At 40.2% G+C, this 26,527-nt stretch overlaps 1 protein-coding gene across 4 annotated transcripts; it reads right to left on the reverse strand.

Annotated features, from left to right (window-relative positions):
* Window positions 1-901: 901 nt before the first annotated feature.
* Window positions 902-21,397, reverse strand: IGDCC4 (immunoglobulin superfamily DCC subclass member 4). Of its 4 annotated transcripts, none has more exons than XM_053463143.1 (20): window positions 21,192-21,397; window positions 14,154-14,447; window positions 11,891-12,032; window positions 10,702-10,835; window positions 10,140-10,274; window positions 9,122-9,277; window positions 8,215-8,625; window positions 7,859-8,023; window positions 7,481-7,618; window positions 6,610-6,780; window positions 6,018-6,242; window positions 5,398-5,505; window positions 5,026-5,209; window positions 4,808-4,935; window positions 3,457-3,627; window positions 3,155-3,301; window positions 2,914-3,022; window positions 1,895-2,132; window positions 1,647-1,811; window positions 902-1,522 (listed from the first exon to the last, which is right to left on the reverse strand). In XM_053463143.1, the coding sequence occupies exons 1-20, from the start codon at window positions 21,259-21,261 to the stop codon at window positions 1,049-1,051; spliced, it is 3,765 nt and encodes a 1,254-aa protein (XP_053319118.1). In that variant the 5' UTR covers window positions 21,262-21,397; the 3' UTR covers window positions 902-1,048. The 4 variants fall into 4 exon arrangements, with proteins under 4 accessions (XP_053319118.1, XP_053319117.1, XP_053319119.1 ...); XM_053463142.1 differs by having other exon boundaries at window positions 6,018-6,245; window positions 21,192-21,388; XM_053463144.1 differs by having other exon boundaries at window positions 2,914-3,019; window positions 6,018-6,245; window positions 21,192-21,387.
* Between the last annotated feature and the right edge of the window lie 5,130 nt (window positions 21,398-26,527).

Genomic DNA, 26,527 nt, shown 5'->3' on the forward strand with positions numbered 1-26,527 from the left:
AGCTGTATTCTGCCTAAGCCTGATGGCACCAAGAGTATTTCTTCAGCCCTTGAATTGCAAATTTGGTTAAATACCAGATTTTAGTTGTGTCAACGTTAACCTGCATTGGCCTTAATACAGCATGGCAGTAAATTAACAGAACACAGCGAGGCTTTGCCAGAAACTATATAGTATGAACCTCAAATGCAATCAGATGCATCAGAACAGAGATTCCATGTGTCTAACAATGAATTCGTTCAGACAGGCACTGGTCTTTGTAGTGGGGAACCCTGTTATTGTGGTGCTAGAACCAAACCTCTCTCCATAGGGAAATGCCAGTATTGACAAAGGAAACATTATAAACTACTCAAAATTCAATGATTATGTACTCAGAACATAAGAAGGCAACTTGTATGGCATTTTCAGCTGTGTCACGAAATCTATCAGTGAGGCTAAAGTCCAAAATGGCCTGTTGAGAAATCTTAATGTGTTGTTGTATTTCAGATCAGCCAGCTTTTTTTGGAATGGGATTTGAGCGCAGTCCAGTATACTGAAACAGAAACTAATTTTACCAATATTCATGAACACCATTGGGGCACCTCCATAAACATTATCATTATTTTAAGTTTCCTGAAACTGTTGACCTACAACTCCCAGGATCCATACACTGGAGTATCGTGAGATCCGTGGTTTATCAATAGCTGGCAAACTTTAGCTTGAGTACCGCTGTTCTAAATACTAAAAATGACATTACAGAACAAAAGATCTCCATGGACCGTCATGATGACACCTCAGGGTCTGCCATTAAATGATGCCCATTTCTTATTTACGTTTCATGAAGTGCATGTGCATTTTAATACGCATTGCTTTTAAAGGATGTCAAAAAGTCAACTGGGGGACTGTGGCTTTTGGCTACAAATCATGGCTGGAAATATTAAGAAGTTTATTTTTTTGGTCAAGTTTTCACAAGATCCACACTTGGTTCATGAGATGTTTCCCTGGAATTAAAGTCTCCAAATGGTACACCAGATCCCACAAAACCAAAACTGGAGGATAGAGATTCCCTAGTTTATGATTCAGGGCACAGTTTCCCAGGACTGGTTTGCATTAGATCCTGCTGGGTCATTGAAGCAGGAGATAAATCCTCTGCACACGGATCTTCCCCTTCTACATTAAAATCAATGCCATTTGCTGTCTGGAGCTCCTGTGCGTCTACATTCCTATGGAAGCCATTAACAAGAGGCTGCTTTTGGGGGGTCCTGGTGTCCAGATTACTCTCTGTATTGATAGATATTAAAGGCTGTTCATGCCAGCCCTTAGATTCATTGTCTGATACCAGAGCCTGTTTGAGTGGGCTAGATACTGGGATAAGGCTGTCATTAGGGTCCTTGTCTGGGTCCAGGCTTAAATCCTCCTCCTCTTCTGACTCTAGCCCAGTGCAGCGCCCACTCCTCTCTGAGGCTGAAAAGTCAGAGTGTACAATGACGTCAGCTTCTACTTGGTTCTGATTTGGATTCCTGTGACTTCTTGTTACATCTGTCTGCTGACGAATACAAAAAAAAGTGGTTAGAGTGATTTGCGTTCATTTTCCATAATCTAAGACATGGCTAGGAGAGAAAAAAAATGTAGTCATGTTTTCCCAGTGACCTCAGACGCATCATTCTTACCTTTACTGATTCATAAGAAAAGTCATGCAAGGTCATTCTTAGGCCTCCCATAGGTAAAGCATTAGCTGAGCCATTGGCTGCAGTAGCTGTTTCACCTGTGATGGTCTCTGCGTAACTGGTGATGTGATTAGCCCAATTCTGGGTGACAGATCCATTCCACGATGGCTACGAAGTAAAGGACGTAGTTGGCAGTTTGTTCACACCATACCACGTTAGGTAGAGATGCGCTACATTTTATTAGCACATACCTTCATCTTCACCTGGTTCTTGTCTTCCAGCTGTGGGTGTGTGACCAGACTGTGCCCTTCTATCAAGTCAGTTACCTCTGGTGCTGGCACAGAAGAGGTGTCTTCTTGACGAGGCGGCATGAGGGTCTCTAGCTCATGTGAGTCTTGACAGTGGCTCTGAGAACAGGATCCCTGCCTTGCCCTTTGATAAGATATAGGGCCCCTGTTGGATCTAGCCCCCAAATCGGATCCAGAATCCCTGCACATAAATGAATAAAGATCAAATGTTAATTGTGATTTATATACAAATATTTTGCAATTTAAAAAAATGAAAACAAGAAAGGTGTTGACAACGTACTTTAACCCCTAAAGAACCGGGCTGTTTTCTTCTTTTTGTAACCTTCATGACCAAGGCTGTTTTAACACTTTTGCAGTGCTTGTGTTTAGCCTGTATTTTTATGTTTTTTTCCCCCTTGTTTTTGCATGCTATAGGGCAATAAGGGCAATAAATACAAGTAGCTTTTTGCTATTCAAAATAATTTTTTCCCCAAATTTGGTCATTCCCCATGTGCTATTTGGGACATCTTTAAAGCAGGTCAATTATATTTACCTCATTAAATCATTTATTTTTATAACTAGACACCCCGAGGTATTTCATATGCTGGTATTTTAACCCTTTCCATGCACAAATTCTACTATCAGACTTTGCCTTTTGTGGTAGTATTTTTTTTTTCACACATATTGTACTTCAGGTATAAATTTCTAGGTCCTGGTATACATCGCTGTGAAACACCACCGCAATATGTGTTCAGCAACATCTGAGTACAGTGATACCACAAATGTATGGGTTTTTCTGGTTGTTTAGGAAGTGCACATTTTTCAACTTGGAACTTTGATATCTGGTCCTTCTACCCCCATTTGAGACATCTTTGAAGCCATCTAATTTACCATATTTTTTTGAAAACTAGACACCCATGGGTATTCCAGAGTTCGTAGTAGTCCTTTTTTGTATGTTTTTTTCTGCACACATTGTCCCTCACCTTTGTTTGCTCTGCTGGAAGCTGGCGCACATACAGAGCAGAAGGCACAGGAGGCACACACAGACACCCACAATGATCCCAGTCACAGAGTTCATATCCAGGACATCTGCTGGGAATAGAATGGTGTGAAAATCTCCCTGATCTTACATTAAGATGCCTATAGGTGTTACTCTTTGTGGTTAGGAGGAGAGTTTTGATGAAATGAAGGCAAACATCAGTAAAGGAATTCAGAGTGTCTGACCTTCTGCGCCTGGAGATCTTGGTGGTAGAGTTTCCACTTCCATTAAATTGGTATATGGTCCCCAGCCTGTCATTGTCTTCGCTCCCATTTTGAAAAAATATTTGGTCCCACTCCGCAAACCAGGTACATCTGTGCTAAAAACATTTCCTGTAAGGTAACAGATTACTTGTTACGTCCAAATTTTGGAACGTCATATGCAGCTCTTACTTCAACAATGCCAAGACTTTTTTTTTCTTTTTATTACAATTTAGATGGAACAGTGGTCTGACCACATATGGTACTAGTGCCCACAAAAGTCTCACCTTCTTTGATTAAAACAGTCCACATTTCATCTGGGTAGCTGCTATTGGTACTGAACATGATTAAATATTGCACGATTATTCCATTTGATTCCACAGGTGGGCGCCAGTGCACCTGAACTGAAAACTGAGATACAGGGTGCACCACCAAGTCAGCAGGAGGTGAGGATGGCCCTTTAGAAAAATGATATGATTTATATGTTACAAGTAGTTACATTTGGCATGGAACAGAATGGCATGGATGGCATATCAACCAGTATAGTTTGTTACTGAATTCATAGGCATAATAGAAATAAATGTGAACCAAAAATGCTTGGAAAATAATCCCTAGAAATGGGATGAATTAGACAAAGACGTTCTTACAGTGTTGAAATCTAAGAAAATAAGAGGTTCAAAAACTGTTTATTTCAGTAAATATATTCTCACAGCCTAAGTTAGAATATACTGCCACCTAGTGTTTAAGTAACGCATTTCAATCACCATTAGCCCACCAACGCTTTTTTGTCATACTTCTGATTCACATTTTAGCATGATTAAGGATATACACTATATACAAAGTGTGTGGATGCCCTTCCTAATATTAACTTTAGGTGTTTCAGCCACACTAATTGCTAACAGGTGTATCAAATCCAGCACATAGACACCCATCTCCAAAGACAAACCTTGGCAGTAGAATGGGTCATACTGAAGAGCTCAGTGACATTAAAAGTGACATTTTTATAGGATACCACAAAGGATGCCACTGTAAGTGCTGAGGAGGGATAACAGCTCAGTCAAAAAGTGGCAGACCCAGCAAACTCACGGAGCTGCTGAGTGCTGAAGCGCGTCAACGCCACCTGTCCTCTGTACCATCACTCATCTGTATGTCTATGTATTTAGAATGTGATGTCTAACAAGCTCATATAGGTGTGATGGTCAGGTATCCACCTACTTTTGGTCATATATATCAGTGTGTGTGTGACATATCGATAAAGCAAAGGCATAAGTACTGTACCATTTAGAGAGAAAAGACAGGCAGCAGGAAGTTTTTTTTACTTTATTAACATTACGATTGTGCAAACCTTACTTTTAATACATATAACCTGCTTAATCGTTAGCTAAAGGTTTAGTAATGTTTATAGTGTAAGTTTTCTGTAGCTCTACAACTTTCCCAACAAACTAGGGAATACACCCTAAGGAAAAACAGGCAAACAAGAGGGGCTGAATCAATCTCTATGCTTTAGTTACATTTTGGCACCTTGCAAAATGAAGGGGGTTGTTGTACAGGTTCAGACCTAGAATGAATTATTTCATGTCACAGATGTCTTTTCAGAAGAGCTGATGAAGCCATGACTATTGACTCTTTCTTACTCACTGTCTTGAAGTGTCATCTTCTCCACTGTGTTACTAAATGGCCCGTCAACTCCAAATCCACTTGACTGAACTGCAAACTCGTATTTGGTATAAGGTTTCAAGCCAGTGATCAAAACCCCTTCAGAGGTACTGAAGAAATAGAAAAAAGTAGTATCTAAAATAGGCATCTAAACCTACGGTTTGTAGATACATAAAAAAAAATACGGTAGACCACATTACCTGCTGTGATAGGTGACCAGAGAGGAGTTCTTTGCTCCCCAGGGGCCACAACGCACTGTATAGTTCAGAATTTTGGTGCCACCAGAGTTCGGCCTCTTCCAGCTCACCCACATTGATGTCGAGCTGTTGGGTTCAACCTCAATATGACTGGGAGGGAGACGAGGAACCTTCTGTGTTGGCAGATCTGCAGGAGGCAGAGGTAAAGCAGTCAGGGAAGTGATTTGTAAGCTGTACATTTTTAACCTATCATTGTCCAAATGTTCTGCAAAGAACACTGTCACCTGACCCTCTGGCATAAAATAATATACAGCACATGGATCTGTTATAGAAGACCGGGTGAGGTTAATGCTTTGATGTTTTAACGCTACCTACCTGATGCTGACAAAGGGACCTGCTTGGTTCTCCCCATCCATACCGCTGTCTGTCCTTCCTGTTTCTTGTTAAACGCCACCAGCTTAACTTGATACATCTGTGCAGGCACTAGGGAAAAAGATACACAGAGTTCATGCTGTGTGCAGTAGCTGATGGCGCAGATGAAATAATGGCTCAAGATCAATTAACACCACATCCTCATTGCAATCATACACATTTCCATGGAGTCTAATGCAGGCACGTAATGCGTGCGCTGATTTGCCTGCATATGTCCAATAATTTTCAGATTAGAATATTTGCCTTCATCTACAGACCAAATGGGCCAGTTGTTTTCTTTTTTCCGTCAATATCTATAGGTCATGTATATCAATGTAATAATGGAAATCATTGTAAGGTTGACTCAATGGACTTGTGTCTTTTGTTAACTTCAGTAGCCATGTAACTATGAGGGGTTACTGAGAGATAGCTGTGTTTATGAAGTTAGCAAGCCAGTTAGCCGTGTGGGTCACATAAAGTAGTCCCTGAACATGGATATGTGTATTTGTATATGTCACATTGAGGGACAGAGATGGGTGGGTATGCAACAACTATATAAAGCTTTAATGTGACAAAGAACGCACTCAGCTCAGTTATTTCATATTGTCTTCGCTTCTTTTTCAGTTTGATGGGTCCCACATCTAGGTTGCCCCCTTGCTTTGTGCATGGAACCCCTAGCTCTGGGTCTGGACACACCATTCGATAATACAGCCTGAAGCCTGAGATTAGGTTTTCACTAGGAGGCAGCTGCCAGCTGAGAGAGAGCGAATATGTCCGAGCGCTGACCTTCAACTCAAGTGGGGGATGATCTACTGCACACAACAAAACAAAAAAAACAGGGTTAAACAGAAAAGCCACATTTACTTACTGAAGCGCTCTGGTCAAACAGCAGTCATTTCTTCCTCTGTCTCACACATTTTATCTCCTCTACCACCTCCGCTCTTTTATTCTTTTGACCACCTAGCTTTCTATAATCCTGAGTGATCACATCTACTATTACGTACTGTCGAGTGCTCATTATATTGAGTGGCCAAACCTAAGTTCACATTGTACATCACATAGCATTATTCAGCATCACATGATGTAAACAACCATTGAATAGCTATACTCATTTTCACACAGTGCTACATGATGACAGTGCCTCTCTATATTCAACTTTACACCGGGTGCCAATACCTTGAGTCTGGTTGCCTCGCTCAGGTGTGCGGTGCTGTATCCAATTTGACCAGGCACCAAACCCCGCTGTAGTGCTGGCCGAGATCCGTACTTTGTACAGCTTGTTGGGTTGCAGAGGTACCAAGGTTACCTGGGTCTCGTCTCCTGCAACTTCTAAGGAGTGAATTGTATCTGTACAGACAAGAAAATCCCTTAATTGGAGTTGCTCAGTGGGATTCTGTTTTTTCCCCACACTGTTTACCCAGCATTAAAATGACCATGTATTTCAACAAAAAGTGCATTATTATAATTAAATTACACTTGCAAAATGTGTAGCACAACTATAATAGAATGACACAATGTCCAGGGAGTGTACATTAGGTAGCGATGACGTGGCTACCAGGGTGACTAAATTCGCCATTTTTTTCTAGGACATAAAGATTTATTATGTTACTGACCAGCACATGTAAATTGCTGCTTTGCGGCATATGGGATGTAAAACCTAACAGGAGGAAATCATTACTCAGTTATGTATTTTACATATGCTGGTCAGAATCATGTGAAATGTATATATGCCCTGAAAAACTGGTCAATGAGATCATCCTAATGGATACACTGGTTGCGTACAGGGCCAGATATACTTTTCTGGTCTCTCCAGGGACAAACAGCAGTTGGGCTTCCCCATGGTGTAAAAAAGGTCCTGTAGACAAATAATGTCACATGCACAGCAGTGTACTGTCTGTAGTTTCTTAAAACAACTAGCCCATACACCTTATTTCAGGTGTTTCAAATATGACACCTTCATTGGGGATGGTCAGAGGCACCATAGGGGCAAATGTTTCATTTGGATGAGCTGATATCTTGTAGACTTGTATAAGCAGCATTGACATACCATTTTTCTGGGTGCAATATTCAATGCGGTATTTAATGATGTGTCCGTTGGTAAGCTCCGGAGCTAGTGGAATCCAACTGACGCGAATATCATTTGGAGTTTCACTACTAAGGGACAGAGATGGAGCAGCACCTGGAACTGATAGATGGAGTGAGACCAACAGATGGCATTAATAAATAAAAGGTTTAAAAATTAATTTAAATGCAATACTTTAATACGGTTATTTGACCCAGCAACTGGCTATGCTATTCTCTTTGTGTCAGCTGAATATAAACGTATGTTTTAACTAGATACCATCAACCCGATCTCCATATAAACTCAGACCGTGGTTCAATCTATAACAAGATTTCACATAGATTCAATATTCTGGCTCCATACCATCATCCCAGGTTTGCACCATGACTGGATGTGAGGCACGACTGGCACCCTGCTGGGAATATGCCACCAGGTAGAAGGTGTAACTGGTCCCTGGCTCCAGATCTCTCACATTGAACTCTGTGGTGTCATTGTTGACTGCAAACTGGTACTCCATGTTGTCAGAACCTGGTAGAGATAGACGCATTCAGAATGATGTGTAATTGAGAATGTCATTAAAACAGACAGATGTTTAATTTGATGGTCTGTTAAGTATATTGAGGCACCACTCCTAGCCATGGAGTGGATAGCTGAGTGTCCATGTCAGCTTTGCTTTGCTTACTCCTATATATTAGTTGATGGCCAATTAAAAGACGTACCTCCAGTTTTGGTGTAGTGCAGAGAGAATCCTATGACTCGTTCCCAGTTGTTCTCTGGCTGCGCCCAGGTCACAGTCACAGACTTGCTGGACACAGCCTGCGCTCTTACAGCTTGTGGTGGGCCAGGCAGGCCATCTTGCACCGTCACATACAGCTTTGCAGTGGCACAAGAGCTGCCCAAGACATTCTCTGCAATACATTGATAGTAGCCAGCATCCTCCAGGGCAATCTGCGTAATGACAAGGCTGCCTCGGACCTGAATTCTCACTCGCCCATTGGAGTGCAACACATGCCCGTTCTTCAGCCAGGAAATAGAGGGTTCTGGTTCTCCCTCTACCCGGCACACAAAGCGAGCAGTACCAGCTCTGGCTCTTGTGATTGTCTCTGGAGGTTGAATGATAACTGGGGGCACTAAAAGAACATAATTTGTGTTAGTGCAATAAATCTAGTATTCTGAATCCAGAAGGTACAGAATATATAACTGAGTGCCTGAGATTAGATGGCGATCAATCTAGATACAAAAACTTTCACAAGCTGGCTAAGTTGCACAGTTGCACACCTTTTGTCAAAGTGTGAAAGCAATTCCCCCATTTAACTGTTTGCATACTTGAATGAAGTGTTCTACAAATAAAATCAGGCCTGCACTGGTCATAGCCCAAGCATGGTGGGTGACTTACATTAACCTCTTCATTTAACCTTTTGTATGCCAGTGTTATTAAAAGGAAATTCATTATTTGCTTAGACTCTAAATCCTAAAGCAGGGTGTTTGTAGTAAACATATTGTTCTGTTTGTTGAGTGAAGTCCTACTGCGTGCATTATTTATATGCACTTTGCTTCTGAGCTGTGGTCACTTTCTGATTGAATGATGACTTAATAGCACATTTTCTGTGCCCAAAAACTGCTCACCCAATACATGAAGGTGAGCTGTTGAGGTGACAAAATGTTGGCTAAGTGGTTTGTTAGCTCGGCAAACATAAACTCCAGCATGATGAGGTTGGACATGTTGAATCAGGAGATTGGTCTTTCCCAGCAGGACAACATCTGAAGAGATTGGCTGCTCATCTGTAAGGTGGAGACAGAAATTACACCAAAAGTATGTTACATCAAAATGGAATTATCCTACTGGCACTTTACATTATCCATTCTTCCATAGTGTGATTCATCACCAAGTAGTCTGGAGACTTTCTGGCTCCGTGCTAAGAGAGGACATAGCATTCCAGGTGCAGAATAAATAGGGTTAGTACAAAAAAGTCTGGAGCATGCTAATACGGAAGAAAACACTACAGACAGGAGCAGTCTGTTTCATCAAGGGCTCCCGTGATGCTCAGTCCTCATGTCTCCAAAAACTGGAGTGCCAGACCCTCTCTGCCCCTTGTAAATATATTGCATATGCATTGGGTTCACTCTAATAGCACCATAGTATTTGATTAAAAAAAAACAAAATTCTAGTGCACAAGAAAGAGAATCTTGAACAAAGAACCAGGAATGTTAGTCATATAATACATAAGACCAGGTTAAGCCATTTAGGAGATAAATAAATCATTAAAGGGGCTATGACAAAAAGGTGAATAAATGCTTATGCTAAAACCTGAGACAAGTGTTAGTGTAAGCATTTCTTTACCTTTTTGTTTTAGCCAGGAAGACTCGAGACAACTGTAAGGTCACTTTCAGCTATTATGTTGGGGTATGCAAAGAGGCTCTGACTTACTGCTTGACACAGCTTCTCACATACTGTAAATGCTTAAAGCATTAAACGGTTTCTTGAGACATTAAACATGGAAAGCCTGAGCTGACATCATATTACCCTAAATGTATTTATTGGCGGTAAATGTAAACTGAATTCAAGGCAACTGAAAACAGGACATTTCAGCTGTTTTCGTCACTTCTTCAATAAAGTAATATTTGGAATGTACAGATATCTCACCCTGACGAGTCCAAGAGACCAGTGGTGACACATCTCCCTCATATGTGCACTCCATAACCGCACTCTGACCTGCTTCCACTGTCAGGTTCCGCGGAGCTCTGCTGATGGTTAGCTCCTTAGTCAAATTTTCTAAATCTGTAGAAGAGAAGTCAGGTATTTGAAAGTAAAAATTCAGTTTAGTTACCATTAAAAGTATTCCCACTTTGAAGTCTTTATGCCAAAGTTACATCCATCACTGCAGTTCACAATAAACAATAAATACAAGGTTAATCTCCCTGCTCTTAGAAAATGTTCCATTTATCTCTTTAAATGCACAGCTTTTCATCTCTTGCGACAAACCCTAATTATATGCAGGTAGATGATACCCATACTCAATTATGTAAGTAGATCATTTTACATATTTTAAAATATCTCTTTTTGACCACAATTACGTCAATAATAGAATTAGTCAACGATAGACTCGCCTATACTCGAGTTAAAATGTCCATGTCCTAATCTAACCAAAAGTACTTACGACTTCCACGAGAACCAATGACATAATGAATAGCAAGTAAGCTAATACCTTGTTTTAATAACAGTTGTGCCTCATTGCTATATCTGGTACTCAGTATATTGCTTGCTACACAACGATATAAGCCTGCGTCCTCCTCCTGGACACCGGAGATCTGAAGGACACCTGAAGAAAGGGTGACAAATCTGCAAACAGAAAAAAATGCTAAGATCTATGACCCTCCAGCACCCCCTCCTTCACCCCTGATACCTCCTCTCAAATGTCTTTATACTTCCCTAAAATAAACCTTATGGAAACAAAAGTATTTGCCTTCCCTTTCATTTCCCTATTATTTCACGATCACCCACTGGCGTAACTACAGGGGTCGTGCCTCGCACAGTGCGCAAGCAGCCAGAGGGAAAGCTGCAGGAGCGGTAAGCGGGGGCGGGAGGAGGGATGTATTTATTATGTAAACAAAATTTGTTTGTATATATGTATATATATATATGTACCTGTATGTGTGAGCATGCATGTGTAATTGTGTAAGTGGGGTGAGATGAAGCGTGTGTTGTGTGGGGGCAATGATGGCACAGACCAGCTGTTGAAGTTGGGGGGCCCGGGGCAATTTTTTGTACCATAGCCAGAACTGTTTTTTGTTTCATATTTCTATTCCCTAAATTGGCAACTGAAAATGAAACCAAAACCACAGAAATATTTAATAAACTATCCCTAGTAATACACAGACTGGATGAATATTTGGAATATTCAGAATATTGCTAAATTCAGAGAAGAAAACATATGGATGTCATTTAAATGTTATATATTTGTTAGTTTCAAGAATCTGAAGCTGAGGGATAACAAGCAGGGGTAGGCGCCAACATTTCTCATGGTGAACATTTACTGAGGTCTGTGGTGGACACCTTAATGATGTTCTATGCACCTTCAAAAACCATGCCACAGACACTGTCCTGGTACAGACACTTTGACGATCCCTGATAACAAGTAATGTAATTTATACAATCTTACCCACTATGCAGACGACAAAACATGTAATATCTGCCATGCATTGTACACTTATAACACAGATGAGTGACTGTTTTATTCACTTCAGACGTGCGTCATGAATAGATTGCTTTTCCTACTGCAGTTTTCCAACAAAACTTCCTCTTTAAAACATGGTTTCAACCTTGCCCTGTGGTTTGTGACCAAAGGAACGTGTCATATCTATGGCTCGTTATAACCGTTTTTTTTATTTACTCACCTAGGATCAGCAGGGATTGGAACTTTATCTTTCTGCCATGTGATCTTTGGGGTAGGTAACCCAATGATTCCACACTCAAACCATGCCAGGCCATTCTGAACCACACTCTGAGCCTCAGGCTGCTGGTGGAAGGGGGGTAACCCTAATGGCAGAAACTTTGATTAAATGCAATAAGAAATTCAGGTCGTTTTCACATCACAAAAGTTATCACATAAAAGATATGCAGACCACCATAAACCATGTGGGATATTAATCTTCCACATTCTACTGAATCTAGTTCACGGCCAACAAAGAGATATTGGAATGGAAACCCCCTATTTTTGCATGATTGAAAATTTAGTTTAGCATGGAGTTTGTCTCCTAATTTACTGTAGAAATTTAGTAACCAGAGTTATGACTTATTCCTGGATATCACTTTTATTTTAGTAATAGTTTATTTGTATTTTAGGCACGTATGAACTGTTATGGGCAGGTATACTGTAAAGTATAGGCTATCGTAGGGTTGTAATGATTCAGCATTCACCCCTCTGAACTTTCCACTTTCAGCAAAACACTGCAATCACTGCTTTTAAGTAACATTTCACAAATCACATCTCTGCATCCAACTGAAGCACTCTACATCTTATTACTAACCCATCTTCTCAACTGTGTGCAAGGCTCTTAACTGAAGTGCAAGCTCTTCTGAGCAGGGAGTCCACACAAAGTTATTTTGGGGGATATTCAATGATTTGACATAGTGTTAACACTTAAAAAAAAAAACTATTTAATGCGCACCTTTTGGTAAAGGATTGTTTTTATCTTACTGTACCCAGCAATGTGTTAAATAAGAACGTCACTTCTAAATCTCATACTGGAAACCAGTCAAACTCATTTATTTATTTTTTTTAAACTATTTTTAAGGTTTCTTTTTTATATAATTAAGATTTATATTTCAAAAATCGGAAGTACAGCAAAGCTCATATACATTTTTGTTCATTACCCATGATCCCTCAACAAATACTGGGCTGGAATCCTACTGACTAGCCATATAGGAAGCTGTAACAGTATTTGCCTGCTTTGGACAAGCAAACAGCCCACAGGGCTCTAGTAATAAAGTATTTAGAATAGTATGGACTCTCATATTCTCCATTTTAAGTGACAGTATCTAGAGTTAAAATGTACTTTTCTACAAGTGTGACAACCTTTTTGCACCTCCAATGCACACACTTTTAAGAAATACAATGCCCACGACCATCATCATCAGAGCTAATCTGCATTTTAAATTAAAAAAAAAAAAGAAATGTATTTACATTTTTTGTGTTTTTTAATTGATGTATTATTCATTTGGAGATTGACAGGTAAGGGGAATCTATAGTTTAACACTGTATAAACCCTGTATCATAGAAGGGATCAGACAAGGTTTTTGTATGTTTGCAAGCTGATTTAGCAATATCTTTATTATTTATTTGATAACTGTAACCATGGTAATACTAATGTTTTTATTCTTAAAAGTAGCTGATGACCAGTTATCATCAAATCATCAAAGGCCTGTACTTTTATCTTGGGGCTCAGCCACTTGCCAGGTTTTTCAGGGTGAAGAATTTCTAGGGTGTGTGTTCTCCTGGATGACAGCAGTCGTGCCACCTCCATTTTTGTGCCAGGTCAAGCCAGGCATTGAGCTCAAAGTAATGATGACTCGATCAGCTACAACTAAACCTTTCTCATATGAAGAAAAGAGCTCTGAAGTCATGAAAGCCTACATTAACACATTATTTTCATTATTTATGTCAATAACTCTAAAGTATGTGAGTTTTTTGGACATCCCATTCCAAAACCATGGGCATTAATATGGAGTTGCCTTCCCCCTCCTTTGCCTCCACTCTTCAAGGAAGGCTTTCCACAAAATTTTGGAGTGTGTGGAACTTTTGCCCATTCAGCTAAAAAAAGCAATTGTGAGATCAGGCACTGATGTTGGACGAGAAGTCCTAAGGTGTTTAGTAGGGTTAAAGACAGAACTCTGTAAAGGTCACTCAAGCTCCTCCACACCAAGCTCAAATAACCATATCTTTATGGACCTTGTTGTGCACACTGGGGCACAGTCATGCAAGAACACAAAGGGCCTTCCTCACAATGCAACAAAGTTGGAAGCATAAAACTGTCTAAATGTCTTTGCCATAATTATTTAAGAACCATTGCCTGGGAACAAATTGAAATAACAGTTGGTGACTTAAATCTATAGTCAATAAAGTAATAAAACTGTAATAAGACGTGTTGCAGAACCCACTTGCCAGTGTGACTTTTCCAGTTCTGCCCATCACAACCCCAAAGGAGGTTTGGATTATGCAGAAGTAACTTCCCTCAATGTTATCTCCATCACCCTGAGATATGACCAGTGTCCCATTTGGAAGAATTCTCAGGGTTTCCTTGGCGACCAGTTGCTTTTCATCCTTCCACCATGTGATGTTTGGAGGACCCTTCTCATTATCCAGGTCACATTGTAACAATGCTTCTTGCCCTGGCAGGAGGACAGTATGCGTGGGGCCTGAACGGCAGCTGAGGTCCAACCAGGCGCTCTCACCTGGAATAGAGAAGAACAAGTTTTGAAATTTTAAGAGGACTTTTTCGGTTTAAGTAAATGTTTTCCATATTTCACCCTATCTCTGAGGCAGAGACGTAACTAGGGATCTTGCCACCAGGGGCAAGGTCAGAGCTTTCATCCTGTGATCATTTCACATCCACATCCGTCCGCACAGAGAAGAACAGAGAAGGGCAGGAGCTGCCAGGCAGCTCAAAGATTCCCATAACCTTGCGGCATCCGGCACCCTGACTTTGTGTCTTTATGTTTCACAAACATAAAATTGGCAGAATGAAGTCTCATGGTGTTTTTATTCGATTATCATTTCCCTCCTCTAGAACAAAACATTATAAAAGGTTTAAAAATATCCAACCACTGAATTAATGTTTTATGAAGTAACGTGGGAAGTTTGATCAGTCTGTGCTGGCTTCAACATTGTGAGTGCAGTCTTTAAATTGCCAGCTATCCCATTTCGCTTGGCACAATCCCTTCATAAGTGTGCTGGAAGTAGGTGCGGCCAAACACTGCTGCCTTGCTGGAGAAAGAAGGAAATGACTTGGAGACCTCTGGAAGCAGCATTTCACCTGGAGACTCCAGGTTAAAACCCCAGAAAGATCCCAGCTATAAGATCCTAATCAGTTAGGACTGAGTTTTATAAGCCCCTTCAAAATATTAATTACAGACTATAGTGTATTATAACGTATATACAAATCACTATCTTTATAGTATCTTTATGGGACCCACTGCCCAGGGGAGGGCTGGCAAGATGGACAGGGGAACCATCCCCTGGGCTGATCTGATTTAAATATTTTGAGGCACTACCTGAAGCTTTCTGAGTGTTTTACAACTATCCTGGATTTACTGAGTCAGAAAGATGGTACGTCTGTAATGACTGGATCATTGTCTGTAATTTGTATAGGTTTTGCATGCATTCTTTATCTGTATTGTGGATAGAACAGGAGCCTGTTGTACGCTATTTGAGTATTTGAAGCCACTTTATTACTAGGTTGTTTGGCTGGACTTGCTCCTTGGGCTGAATTTTGCCAGCCATCATTTGCCTTTGGCAGTTGTTGGTATGACTATGGGAAGTCAATATGTCTGAGTTTGCATCACTGTGGCTATGGGTGGTCAGTATGAGTACGCATCAGTGAGGTTGAGAGTAGTCAGTGTGATTATTATTTATTGATTTATACTGCTGCACCACTACACAATAGGTAAACATAGACTATGAAGTAGTAAATCACATAATAATTTGAATTTACAGAAGCAAAATTTGATGCAGGCCACTTCTCTATTTACAATAGGCTAGTGCACTGATAGACAAACACTTCCCTACAATTGACATACAAACAGAATATTATTTAAAGACACACAACATAAACTGTAGTATTAATATGCTGGTCTAAATGATATACATATACTAATTTGTAAAATAAGCAAACAGCTGTCAATTATCGATACACACTGATTTATAATAAGCATAAACTGCTTTGTATTACAGACACCCAGTCATCAATAATAAGGATAAAGTGCGCTACAGATTCTTTGTGTAAGAAAGACAGACTGCAATGAAATGTCAATAAGCAGGGTCGTGAAAAGTCAATACAATGTAGTTGATGCATACAATACAGTATAAATACACAAACATTGATCTGTACATACCACACACTGAAATCTCTCCAATACAGATCCACGAAAAGAAGAGTTTTATTAAATAAAAAATCATGCTAGTTTATCTTAATCAAGGCTGCTACAGAGAGATGCTAATCATAGTGAATTATGGTAACACCCAAATACTACGAGATAAACACAGGACTAAGATGACATTATTGTTATTATTACCAAGACGACTAATGAATAGACATAGGGAAAGGAGTCTCAGGAGGAGTCCTAATTGGAAATGAATACAAAATATTGTGATAATGCCCTATTATTATGTTATTATATGTCTTTAAGAAACCCTAGGTCAGGTCTTTCAATAAATTCTAATACACAACCCTTATCAGGTTTCTGGGGGCCCAGTTTACTTTGTGCTTTCCTGATTGACATTGTTCGCTCGCTGAATGTGTAACATCACATGAAGAACAGGTGCTAAGTATTAAATGTGCATATGATGGCTGGAGTCTCCCTTTAGGATTATTGGAAAGTTTGCATTTTTTAATAATATAAAAGCATTCTTTTTAAAGTATCTATCAATGACATAGATTTTTGAAACATTAAATATATCTTAACTACCTATAGCTTGTGTTTTTCTGTGCCACTCTGCTTAATTGTTTGGGATCTAGCTTAAAAGTTAGTGACTATTTTATTTTAGTTGAGCTGTATGTAGGGCAAAACCTGCATAATATTTTTTTTACCTTGTAAACATGTAAGATTGCAATAACCGTCCACCTCCCATGAAAAGGGAATAGCAAAATGTGAAAAGCAAATTCCCTAGCAATTACAGTAATTAATATAGAAAAACCCCTGCTAGGAAATGTATATATATATGGAGTCATTTTAATACATATGTGGTACTTCAATTAATCTATAGACACATTTTTTGAAACAAAGGATTTGAAAAATCTTTATAAGCATTAAATATGATTATGTGGTCCTATGAGTAAATGGGAGTGGGAGTCTGCGCTGCACTTAATGAAGCTTATTAGCTTATTAGTGAACACAGCCCATGTGTATGGCATGTATATTACATCATTACTGTATAATCAGAAATATGCGCTATTAAAATATTAGTTGCATAAATCTAAATAAAAAGCTGCAGATAAAGTCACACTGTGCACCTTTCTATTCACACCATGTATTTAGAATTGTTTCCTCTCTCTAGGTTAAGTGATCACCCCCCCCCCATTATGTGGATTAATAATTTGTTGTTGAGTTCATGGACTGCGTATTTTGATATAGCAAGTGATATTAAAATTGAGTCAGGTTTCATAAGGCAAACAGACTCAGAATGTGACTTCAGGAAAGATGCAAATTGAGATTGACAAAAATTCCTACAATCCTAAACAGGTTTTTTTGGAAGCCTCTAATTATGGGAGTCCGGCACCAAATGGGCACAGTTGGCAGCCTGATTTTAAACAGGAATCTACATTAGCTTCATATTTTCTTTATATTTCCATTAAAGAGGCAATTGGGTGTTGATTTTTTCCCCAATTAACACAATTAGTAAAGTGATGTATCAACTCAGAAATAATTCATATCACTTTGATTCTTGTTTATGCAACACTTTCTGTGTTAAACACTGGTTGTAAATTGTCACAATTGTAACACAATATCCATTTTTTTTACATGTTGCCCTCTTAATTGAATTAAATTAGTTAATTTGATTTCTCTGCTGTCTCCCTTTGTTCTGCAGAGTTTTTCTCTCCTCTTTTGACTTGACGACGTGTTAACTGAATCAGTAGGTTGGCATAGCATTGTGTTGGACGGTAGCTGACAGGGTCCAATCCTCAACCATGTTACTAGCAGAGAAAGCACTGGGTGCTTAGTCCGACTCAGCATGCCAGGAGGTGAACAGCCGCCACTAAATGAAACTCCCTCTCAATAAAAGGACCGCATCAGTGACATGAACACAGTCTACAACACTGATGCATTAAAAGAAAAAAATGGCAACCATTGCCACTTTAAATTAGCCTCAAACTATATACCACTAGAAGTAGAGAAGTGATACACTTACTACAGAATATTCATAGCAATAGAACTTTGTAACAATGTTCAGAGAATGAATACAGATGGCTGCCGTTTTATAACAGTGAACTCTAAAATGACACAAACACTGAACTAACAGAGTTATGTATAAACCCTTCTTTGGCACACATCCTCTGCCCTAACCATATTATGCACACAACATTTACCACTGACATACACATGCAGTGTTATATGAACACACTGCCATACAAAAGCAATATAGCGCTCTAGATTTTTGTTTTTTTGCTATTTACGTTAAAAGCCCTACATTTGGTGAAGAGGGGAACCACTGAAGTATTTCAGGATATGTGAGAAGCACTTGCTGCAGGGGCCTCGGGAACTTCCTAGACATTTGACATGTTTCAAGTCCTTATAAATTTAGAACCAACCAAAAAGATCAACTTTTAATGGTAAAACTCTAATAATACACAAACTTAAAAACATCAAATTTGTTGTCAGATAAGAACCATTCAGTCCACCTCGTCTGCCCAGTCTGATGTAGACTGATTGATCTTGTCTTACATACGGGATAGCTGTATGCCTATCCCATGCACCTTTAAATTATTTCACTGTTTCAGCCACTGTTACTTCTACTTAGAGGCTGTTCCTAATAAATTATATTTGCTCCTCCTGCCACGTATTGCATCTGTATGTCTCCTATTATCGACTTAATTGTAAGCCCTGCTGGACAGGGACCTCCTATCCTAATGTATATGTTAAGTTTGCAGCTCCTTTGTATATATCCTGATTATACCCAACCTCCTATAATGTACTGTTAAGTATAAATCAGAAAGAACATCTGTGGGCTCTCTATAAATCAAAATATATTTATACATAACTCATGTCACAAAGCTTCATCTCACTGCAATTCAGAGTGCCAGGACCCATTATTTTCACAACAAATAGATTGTTTTACTTTACAAAGTAATGTTAAATCCTGTTTATGGCTGGTGAACTTAAAAGGGACAATCAACGCATTATGCTTCATTAAAGGCCACTGCCCAGTTTCCCAATTTGGTGAGGCAATGAAAGGGTTACTTAAAATGCCCACCTATACCACGTGAGTTGAAATGCATGACCCTGTGACCAACAGGACCATTTGCTGTTAAATATTATCTTAGCAGACCTTGGGCCAGTGTCCGGAGCTGATCTTTGGACACTTGCTAGTCCTTATGTTGCAGGTGTAGATTTTCACCCTGCTGTTGATCAGCTTAGTTTAAAAAATGTTGTTTTTGCATTCAGTTCCACCTCTAATTTTTGGCAAATGCTACAATTCATAGTGAATGGGTTAACTATCTCTCTCACTAGGACTAATATGCATCTCTTTTTTCTCTCAAAGACAATTGAGATGGATCAAAACCCTCTTGCATTTAGTTTGAAAATAATAGCTACAAAAGATCAGAGTGTGTGATTGGTAAACAGCCCCAGGATTCGGAATGGGACAGTCAGTTACTCAAGTTAGATCAGTTACGACCAAAAGTTCTTCTTTTTATTTTTAGCTATAGAGATACACACCAGGGGTTTATTGATAATATTAGAAGCAGTGTTATCTCAGTACCAACCTATGAAATAGTCCAATCATTAGGAAACTGGTCATTATATCACCACTCTTTGAAACTAAATTAAACAAACCAAAATCACAGTTGTCCCAAAGTCAGGAGTTATTTGTCTGTCACTGGGATGTGGGTGGATTTCCAATAAGGCAAAGTAGACAAAGTAGATCTAGGGCATATTAGGGTTTCCTCACCAACAATTCATATGTTAGTGAATTACTCCTGTGGATTTGTGATAAAACCACAGAAGGGAGGTTCTTTAAAAAGAACATCTATGTTGCACAGGAGTGTTCTTCTGGAAAACACAGTTCTTTAATGGTGGTCATTGTAGACACCATAGATGATTGAAAGCACATTTGGCATGCTAAAGAACCACTAGAAAGTTGGTTGTTGAGTCTTCCCCAAGTGAAAAGACTAATCTGAGGCTCTAATGGAGATTTCCTGTAGTTAAAGTAATCCAGTTTATGGAATCAGTGGGGTTTCCAAGTCTTATGGATACATAATATGGAAGTATTCACTGCCTGATATTTGTGGGTCACTCTTACCCATTTCACTTCCAACAGTACATGGAGGCTGGTTTATGTAAAGACAAATGAGGTTCCCAGGCTAAACACCCTAGATACATGTCCTACTGAAGGACCTAGGGAGTGTCCCAGAAGGAAACATTTCAAGACTGATTCATTGAATCACCAGTCCTGGGAAATAAACTGTTTAGGATCAGACCAGATCATCCACAAATGATTACATATGACAGGCATACCGGCACACTTTAATTATGTGCAGTTAATTATTTTCATGGGACACAAAGAACTCAAAACACAAAAACGTGTGACAGTTTCATGTTACCAGTTTTGCACAATGTGTGTATCTATTAGCAGATCGGCATGTTTGGCATAAAAATATTTGATTATATTAAAAGGTATGCAATTTCTTTTAGAGATATAAGTGAATGTGCCATTGCATAAATGTATGTACATGATGCCAATCCTCTTAACAGATGGCACTATGCCAGCTTATCTGTGCTAATAGTGAAAATGTGCACAAAATACAGCGATACAAAGGATTTCATGCGAAAAAGCACCGAGAACTGCCATGATCTAAAAGAGAACACTCGCATGCATCTGTGTAAGGCATGTAGAACGCTCGCCCTGTGCCACACGCATGGCATCTCTCTCTGCACAATCATCTTGGACTCTGCATTTAATGACCCATCGCTGCCGCTGCGCTGAGATGCCAAACACTTAAGGGGTTAATAAAGCCAACTTCATTAATTGTTTTTAGGCGATACTGATTAGGATGCCCACATCCCTGCCACACAAGGACCCGAATCCTGGCAACACACGCCACTGACATGTGGCAACAGTGGGCAGATCGAGTGCCACTCTGTGGTTAACCCATTGGACGCCAATGCCTTGCATACAATCCCCCCCACCCACCCTTTATGTTATCTCTGCACCCAAAGCTCGCACATCAAATGTCTGCTGTATCACATCAGCCCCGCTCTTACCTACAGCCGCCACCAGGACGCAGCCAGCCCAGTGCAAACCCCACAGCCAAGACAGCTTTCCCAGCGCCATGTATTGAGGATCCCCCCAGCCAGGCTGCCTGCGCCCCTCTCTCACCAGCCCGGGGATGCAGAGAGGGGCTCCCTCCAGTCAGACGCCATCTTGTATAAGTTTTTTTTTTCTATCCCTTATTTTAACCCCCTTTATGTTTGTTTAGGCAGTTGGTATCTCCGTGTTCTTCTGCTGCCACCTATCGGTTACTGAACCAGCCTGAGGACACCCTCACTGTCTCAGTCTAACAAAGGGGTCACATGTTGGGAGAAGCTTCTCCCCCCTCAGGTCCCATCATTAATCACAGATAGGGGGACAATAGAAACACTGAACAATCCGGGGGATATGTTGAGGAAATCTATACAATATATAATATACCGTATATACACGCACAGTACACACAAATATATAGTTAAATAATAAGATAAAGAGTGATTGACATGTGGCATAGCACTGTTGCACCGGGTTCCCCACATACACTACCCCATGGACCCTTTGAGTGAAAGAGCACTGATTTGTTCACACAGCCTGGTACCTAAAGGGTTACAAACTTGTGGTGAACTGAAATACCCCAGCTCTGGGGCCCCAGGGTGTAGTGTGTTTTTGGGATATTATCTCACGCTCCTGCTGCTTGTTGATTTTTGACAGTGGGCCCATCCTTCCCTCTGCTTCAGACTGTGTCACTGGAGCAAACTGGAAAAACCCTCAGTAGAAGGAAAGGAATGGGGCAGCTGTCTGTTTTAACACTACTCAAAGAAATAAAAAGGAGGAAAGCATCGCTTTATATTCATCACCCAGAAACTAGGGTTTTCTGGTGCATCAAAAGAGCTAAAACCACAAAAACAAAGCTAATTTCTTTTAAACCTTCAACCCTTCCAGTGCTTCTGGGACTAAAGGGTTCCAGTGAATAACCTTGAGGCTGGCCCATAATAAGTGCCAAGTCTACATAAATAATAAAATAACTATGATCCAAATGAAGCAGAGAGCTGTGATGCACTTATGACACTTAGTGGGGTTATGTATTTATAAAAGAACATGACACAATATGCCATTCCTGTAGTTGCAGGGTGTAACTAGAACCCACAGGGCCCGCTGAACTTCACCAATCAACATGTCCTACAGTGCCACCTGTGATTCCAAACAGCTTATCAGTGCCATCCTAACCTCCCAAAACAGCATGTCTGTGCCATCTTTGCCCAAGCTTGTATGTGAACCCCAAACAGCTTATCTGTGCCATCTTTGCCCCTTGCTCCACCTCCAACATACACTCTGGCACACATGTAAACACATTTACACATGCTAACACACATACTCACTAGCTCCCTCTAAACACACACATGCTCACATGCAGACACTTAAATATACACATCCATGCTAACACTTTCACATAAATATCCATGCTCATTGTCCAGGTTGGAAGGGTCCTTAACTGAACAAATTTGAACTGGCATGAGGAGACAGGAACAAGTGGTCACATGGGTAGACCAGGCCCCTAGAGAGACATGCTCTATCCCAGATGAGACCCCTGTAGTTATGACACTGAGTAGTTGCTATGGTGGATAAGATCCATTTTCAAACTTAACACCAGAATGTCTTTAATGCAAAACCCACTTCAAGTGGTTGATCACAGAGTCGGACTGGGAGCTGCCCAGGCACTTTAAGGTCGGCCGCCACCATATGACATATCCTACGTTCTTATAGTCTTGCAGTGTGGAGTTAGGTGCGTTTAGCCAGTGGCCGCACAGTCCTATCAGCCACCGACCCACCGGGGCACTTGCCAGTCCAGGCCTGGTGTCTCACCGATTATAGTGCTCCATTCTAAAGGTGAAAAATACTACACAGCAAACAGAAAGTTGTGGCTACAGAATTTGTCTAAGTATGGGCCTACTCTTCTGACAGAGGGTTCACGAAATGCACAGGTCAGGGCTGCTTACGAGGTGCTCCTGCAACAAACTACGTATTATTCAGAAGAAAAAGGACTCCAATTAACGTTAATTACATCTTGCTAGGAGCACCAAATGCACTCCGTGCCCTCTCTAGATTAGCACACAGCTTGGCGCTCACTGTGTGATACACTTCAGAGATTCACACTCATTGCCTCTTCGGGATTTTTGTACCTCCGAACAAAGTCACAATTTCTGTTTTGATGACGGCCTTCTGTTGCTTCCGTGGTAGAGGTTCCCATCTGTTGAGCCCTTGGAGTGGCTAGCCTGCAGCTGTCCTGATTAGCAGTATGGTCTCGCCAGACTCCTGCATGCCAGCGCCTGTTACTATGGCGATGCAGACTCCAAGACAAGATGACAAACAAGTCTTGCGAAGGCCCCAGCAAGTGAAAAGAGAAAGCAGCTGGCAAACAGTCATGACATTCACCATGTTAGAGCTCTACTACTTTCAATACCGTAAAATCAGCATTTATAAACCCATATCAATTTGCACTCTTTTCTAACTGCGCTTTGCCCAATACACTCAGAATTTCGACTGCAAATGTCTCAGCACTTTGCAGATTTTCACGGATAGGTCTGATTCACACCGAGTCGTACTAATCATTGCCGAAGCATCGGTTTTATTTAATATTTATCGCTACCTGGGGAAAAAGCATTGTTTGGCATAGAGGCTCTGGGTGAATGGTCCTACTATGATGCAATGGTTACTTGATGCAGCCAATCATCACGCAGGAAAGGGCTATCAAAGTCAATGTAATTGTCAAATGTAGACGTGTGGGTGCCTCTTTAAACCCCTGTACAGTCCTGTAGAACCAAACACATTTCCTCAGTACTTTGGGGTCCCAAGTACGCTGTCATTTTCCAAATAGGGTCTGTTTTCATTTTTCTAGTGATAGGAGAATTTGCCATAGCTTCATATCACTGTATAAGGCTGTCAAAACTCAATTTAGCAAGTTGTGAAATATCGGCCACAAACCCATAGGTACAAAAAGTTTGGCAGATCTACAAAATTTAGATTACATTTCCTTCACTTTTTTTGGCAGGCAATTTGAGTTTGCGCAACAGGCGGAATTATGGCATTGCAACATTAATCATATATATCGCGATTTAATCAGCAGCTCAGCATCAGTACGCTGTATATTGATACCAGGAGAAAAGTATAGTTAAAATGATACCATTTATTGGCTAACTCAGATACCATTTATTGGCTAACCGTTTAAGCCAAGTAACAGTGGTCTTTATTCTGGCCCAGTATGGAAATAATGGCTTCTATTCACTAAAGGGAGAGTTTACATGACATTTTGAAGGAGAGCTGTGGTTTCAGTTCTTTACTTTACATTATGATGTCCCAACTCCAGAGAGCTTCTCCAGAAGTAAGAGCTTAGCTGGCCCTTCATGCCGGAGAACCCTGCTAATGTTGGCCCTCATAATGAATTGTGAAGTGAGGGAGTTTAAACCCCAACTCTCCTACAAACACCCTTGTGTTTCACTTGTCATGTCACGACCACCAGTAACATTAAGAGCTATTTATGATGCCAAGAACCTACATGAGTACGTATGCTACAGTAGATAATACATCTAGCATATAATACAAGCCATAGCGTTCCCGTTACAGGTAAATGTATTCAATTTTGCAAACAGAAAAACACTTATCTTTTAAAACTTGACAGATAAAACCAATTTTTGTAATACATATCCCACATCTTCGTGATTTTAGAAGAAAATAGAAAAATTTTAATGTGCTTGTGTCTCAGAATTGTTCCCACTGAGTGAGGATATTTAGCCCGTTTGAATAAAAAGTTATATCTTATATATATCTTCTCTTAAGATGCAGCTTTTGTTTGTTTTTGACAAACAAATGTAGCAATTTGTTATGCTCTGTGTAAGGTGATTGTTGATGTTCTTCTTCGCACAAATAAGTGATAAATAACAAACACGAACACAACAACAGTTAGCATCCTAAAGAACTTAATAAAGGGGAGCTAAAGATGGCGCAATGTGATAAATGGACACAGACTGTCCATATTGGAAACTTAACTAAAGTTGCACGTATAAATATAAATCCATACAATATAATCTTTGTGTTCATTTTTGGTAGTTGCTCTCAAGTTGTATTTGAGTGTAACTCCGATTTGGCATCAGCTATTATACATCGAGGTTTAAAGGGGAATACGCCGTCGCAATTAGGATCAATGAATTAAGACGACCTATGGCTTGTGATTTAATTTTGGAATAAGTGCCAATCATTTGGTAACATTTAGTTAAAATGTAAGGGACTGTTTTACCCAAATATAGGCTGAGATCTGGTTACAAAGATGGCATGTCAATCAACTTTCTGTTCAGACTTATAACAAAAATTAAGACTGGCATTAAGTGCATCATGTGTTAAGCCGGGGGTTGGGGAAACATATATGGGGGATTCTGCAGAATCCCTATGCATTTGAAAGAGGGACACTTATAATTTAAGGGGACCTCTCAGCAATCATATGCATTAAAGTGCCAATGACGGCTGGAGTCTCTGAATGGCAAACATCATTACACAGACTTTAGTAAGCAGAACAGGAAAAAGAAATATTTGAGGAAAGCAACACGTGCTTTAAGACATATTTTCATTCAGATCTTGGAAAAACACAAGGATTAAATATAGAAATAAGTGAAGAGAACAGAAGTGCCATAATGGATGTGATTAGGAATTCTTGAAGACTATGGGGGACTTCTCTGCATCTATATAAAAAATAATTAGCTGCAGAGTGCCAATTTCTCAGAATTTTCTCCCAGACGACAAAAAAAAAGTCAAAAGAACCCGTGCAGTGTATTAGAACAGTTTATTACGTTGAAATCTACTATAAATGTAGTGTAATCTGTACTGTGGACAAAAAGTTGCATTGTGAGGAATCATTGCATTTTGAGGGGAAAATCCCTGATTTCTCTTGAAACGAATGGGAGCACTTTCCACACCTGCGCAGGGGGGTTAAGGAGAACCCCACGTACAGCATTCCCAAAGTCAACACTAGAGTTGAAGTACGGACAATTCTTTGACCTGGGACTGCTGCAAACATCTCATGGTAGATTGTAAATTGACAAGCACCGGCCCTCATAAGCAAATACTCTCCTACTCGATCCTTACGTTCTTCCCATGGGCTAAGGCTCTCCTTCTCACTTATCACCCCTTCCTTTTCCCGTCTACAAGATTTCACTCGGGCTGCCCCCAAACCTCTGGAACCTACTCCCAAAGAACCTTCAGCATTCACCCTCCCTCCCAACATTCAAGAAACATCTAAAAACCCCACTTCTTCAGAGAAGCCGCACCATAACTTTACTGTCATTGATACGACCACCACACT

The sequence above is a fragment of the Spea bombifrons genome, chromosome 4 (assembly GCF_027358695.1).
Source record: "Spea bombifrons isolate aSpeBom1 chromosome 4, aSpeBom1.2.pri, whole genome shotgun sequence".
Lineage (NCBI taxonomy): Eukaryota > Metazoa > Chordata > Amphibia > Anura > Pelobatidae > Spea > Spea bombifrons.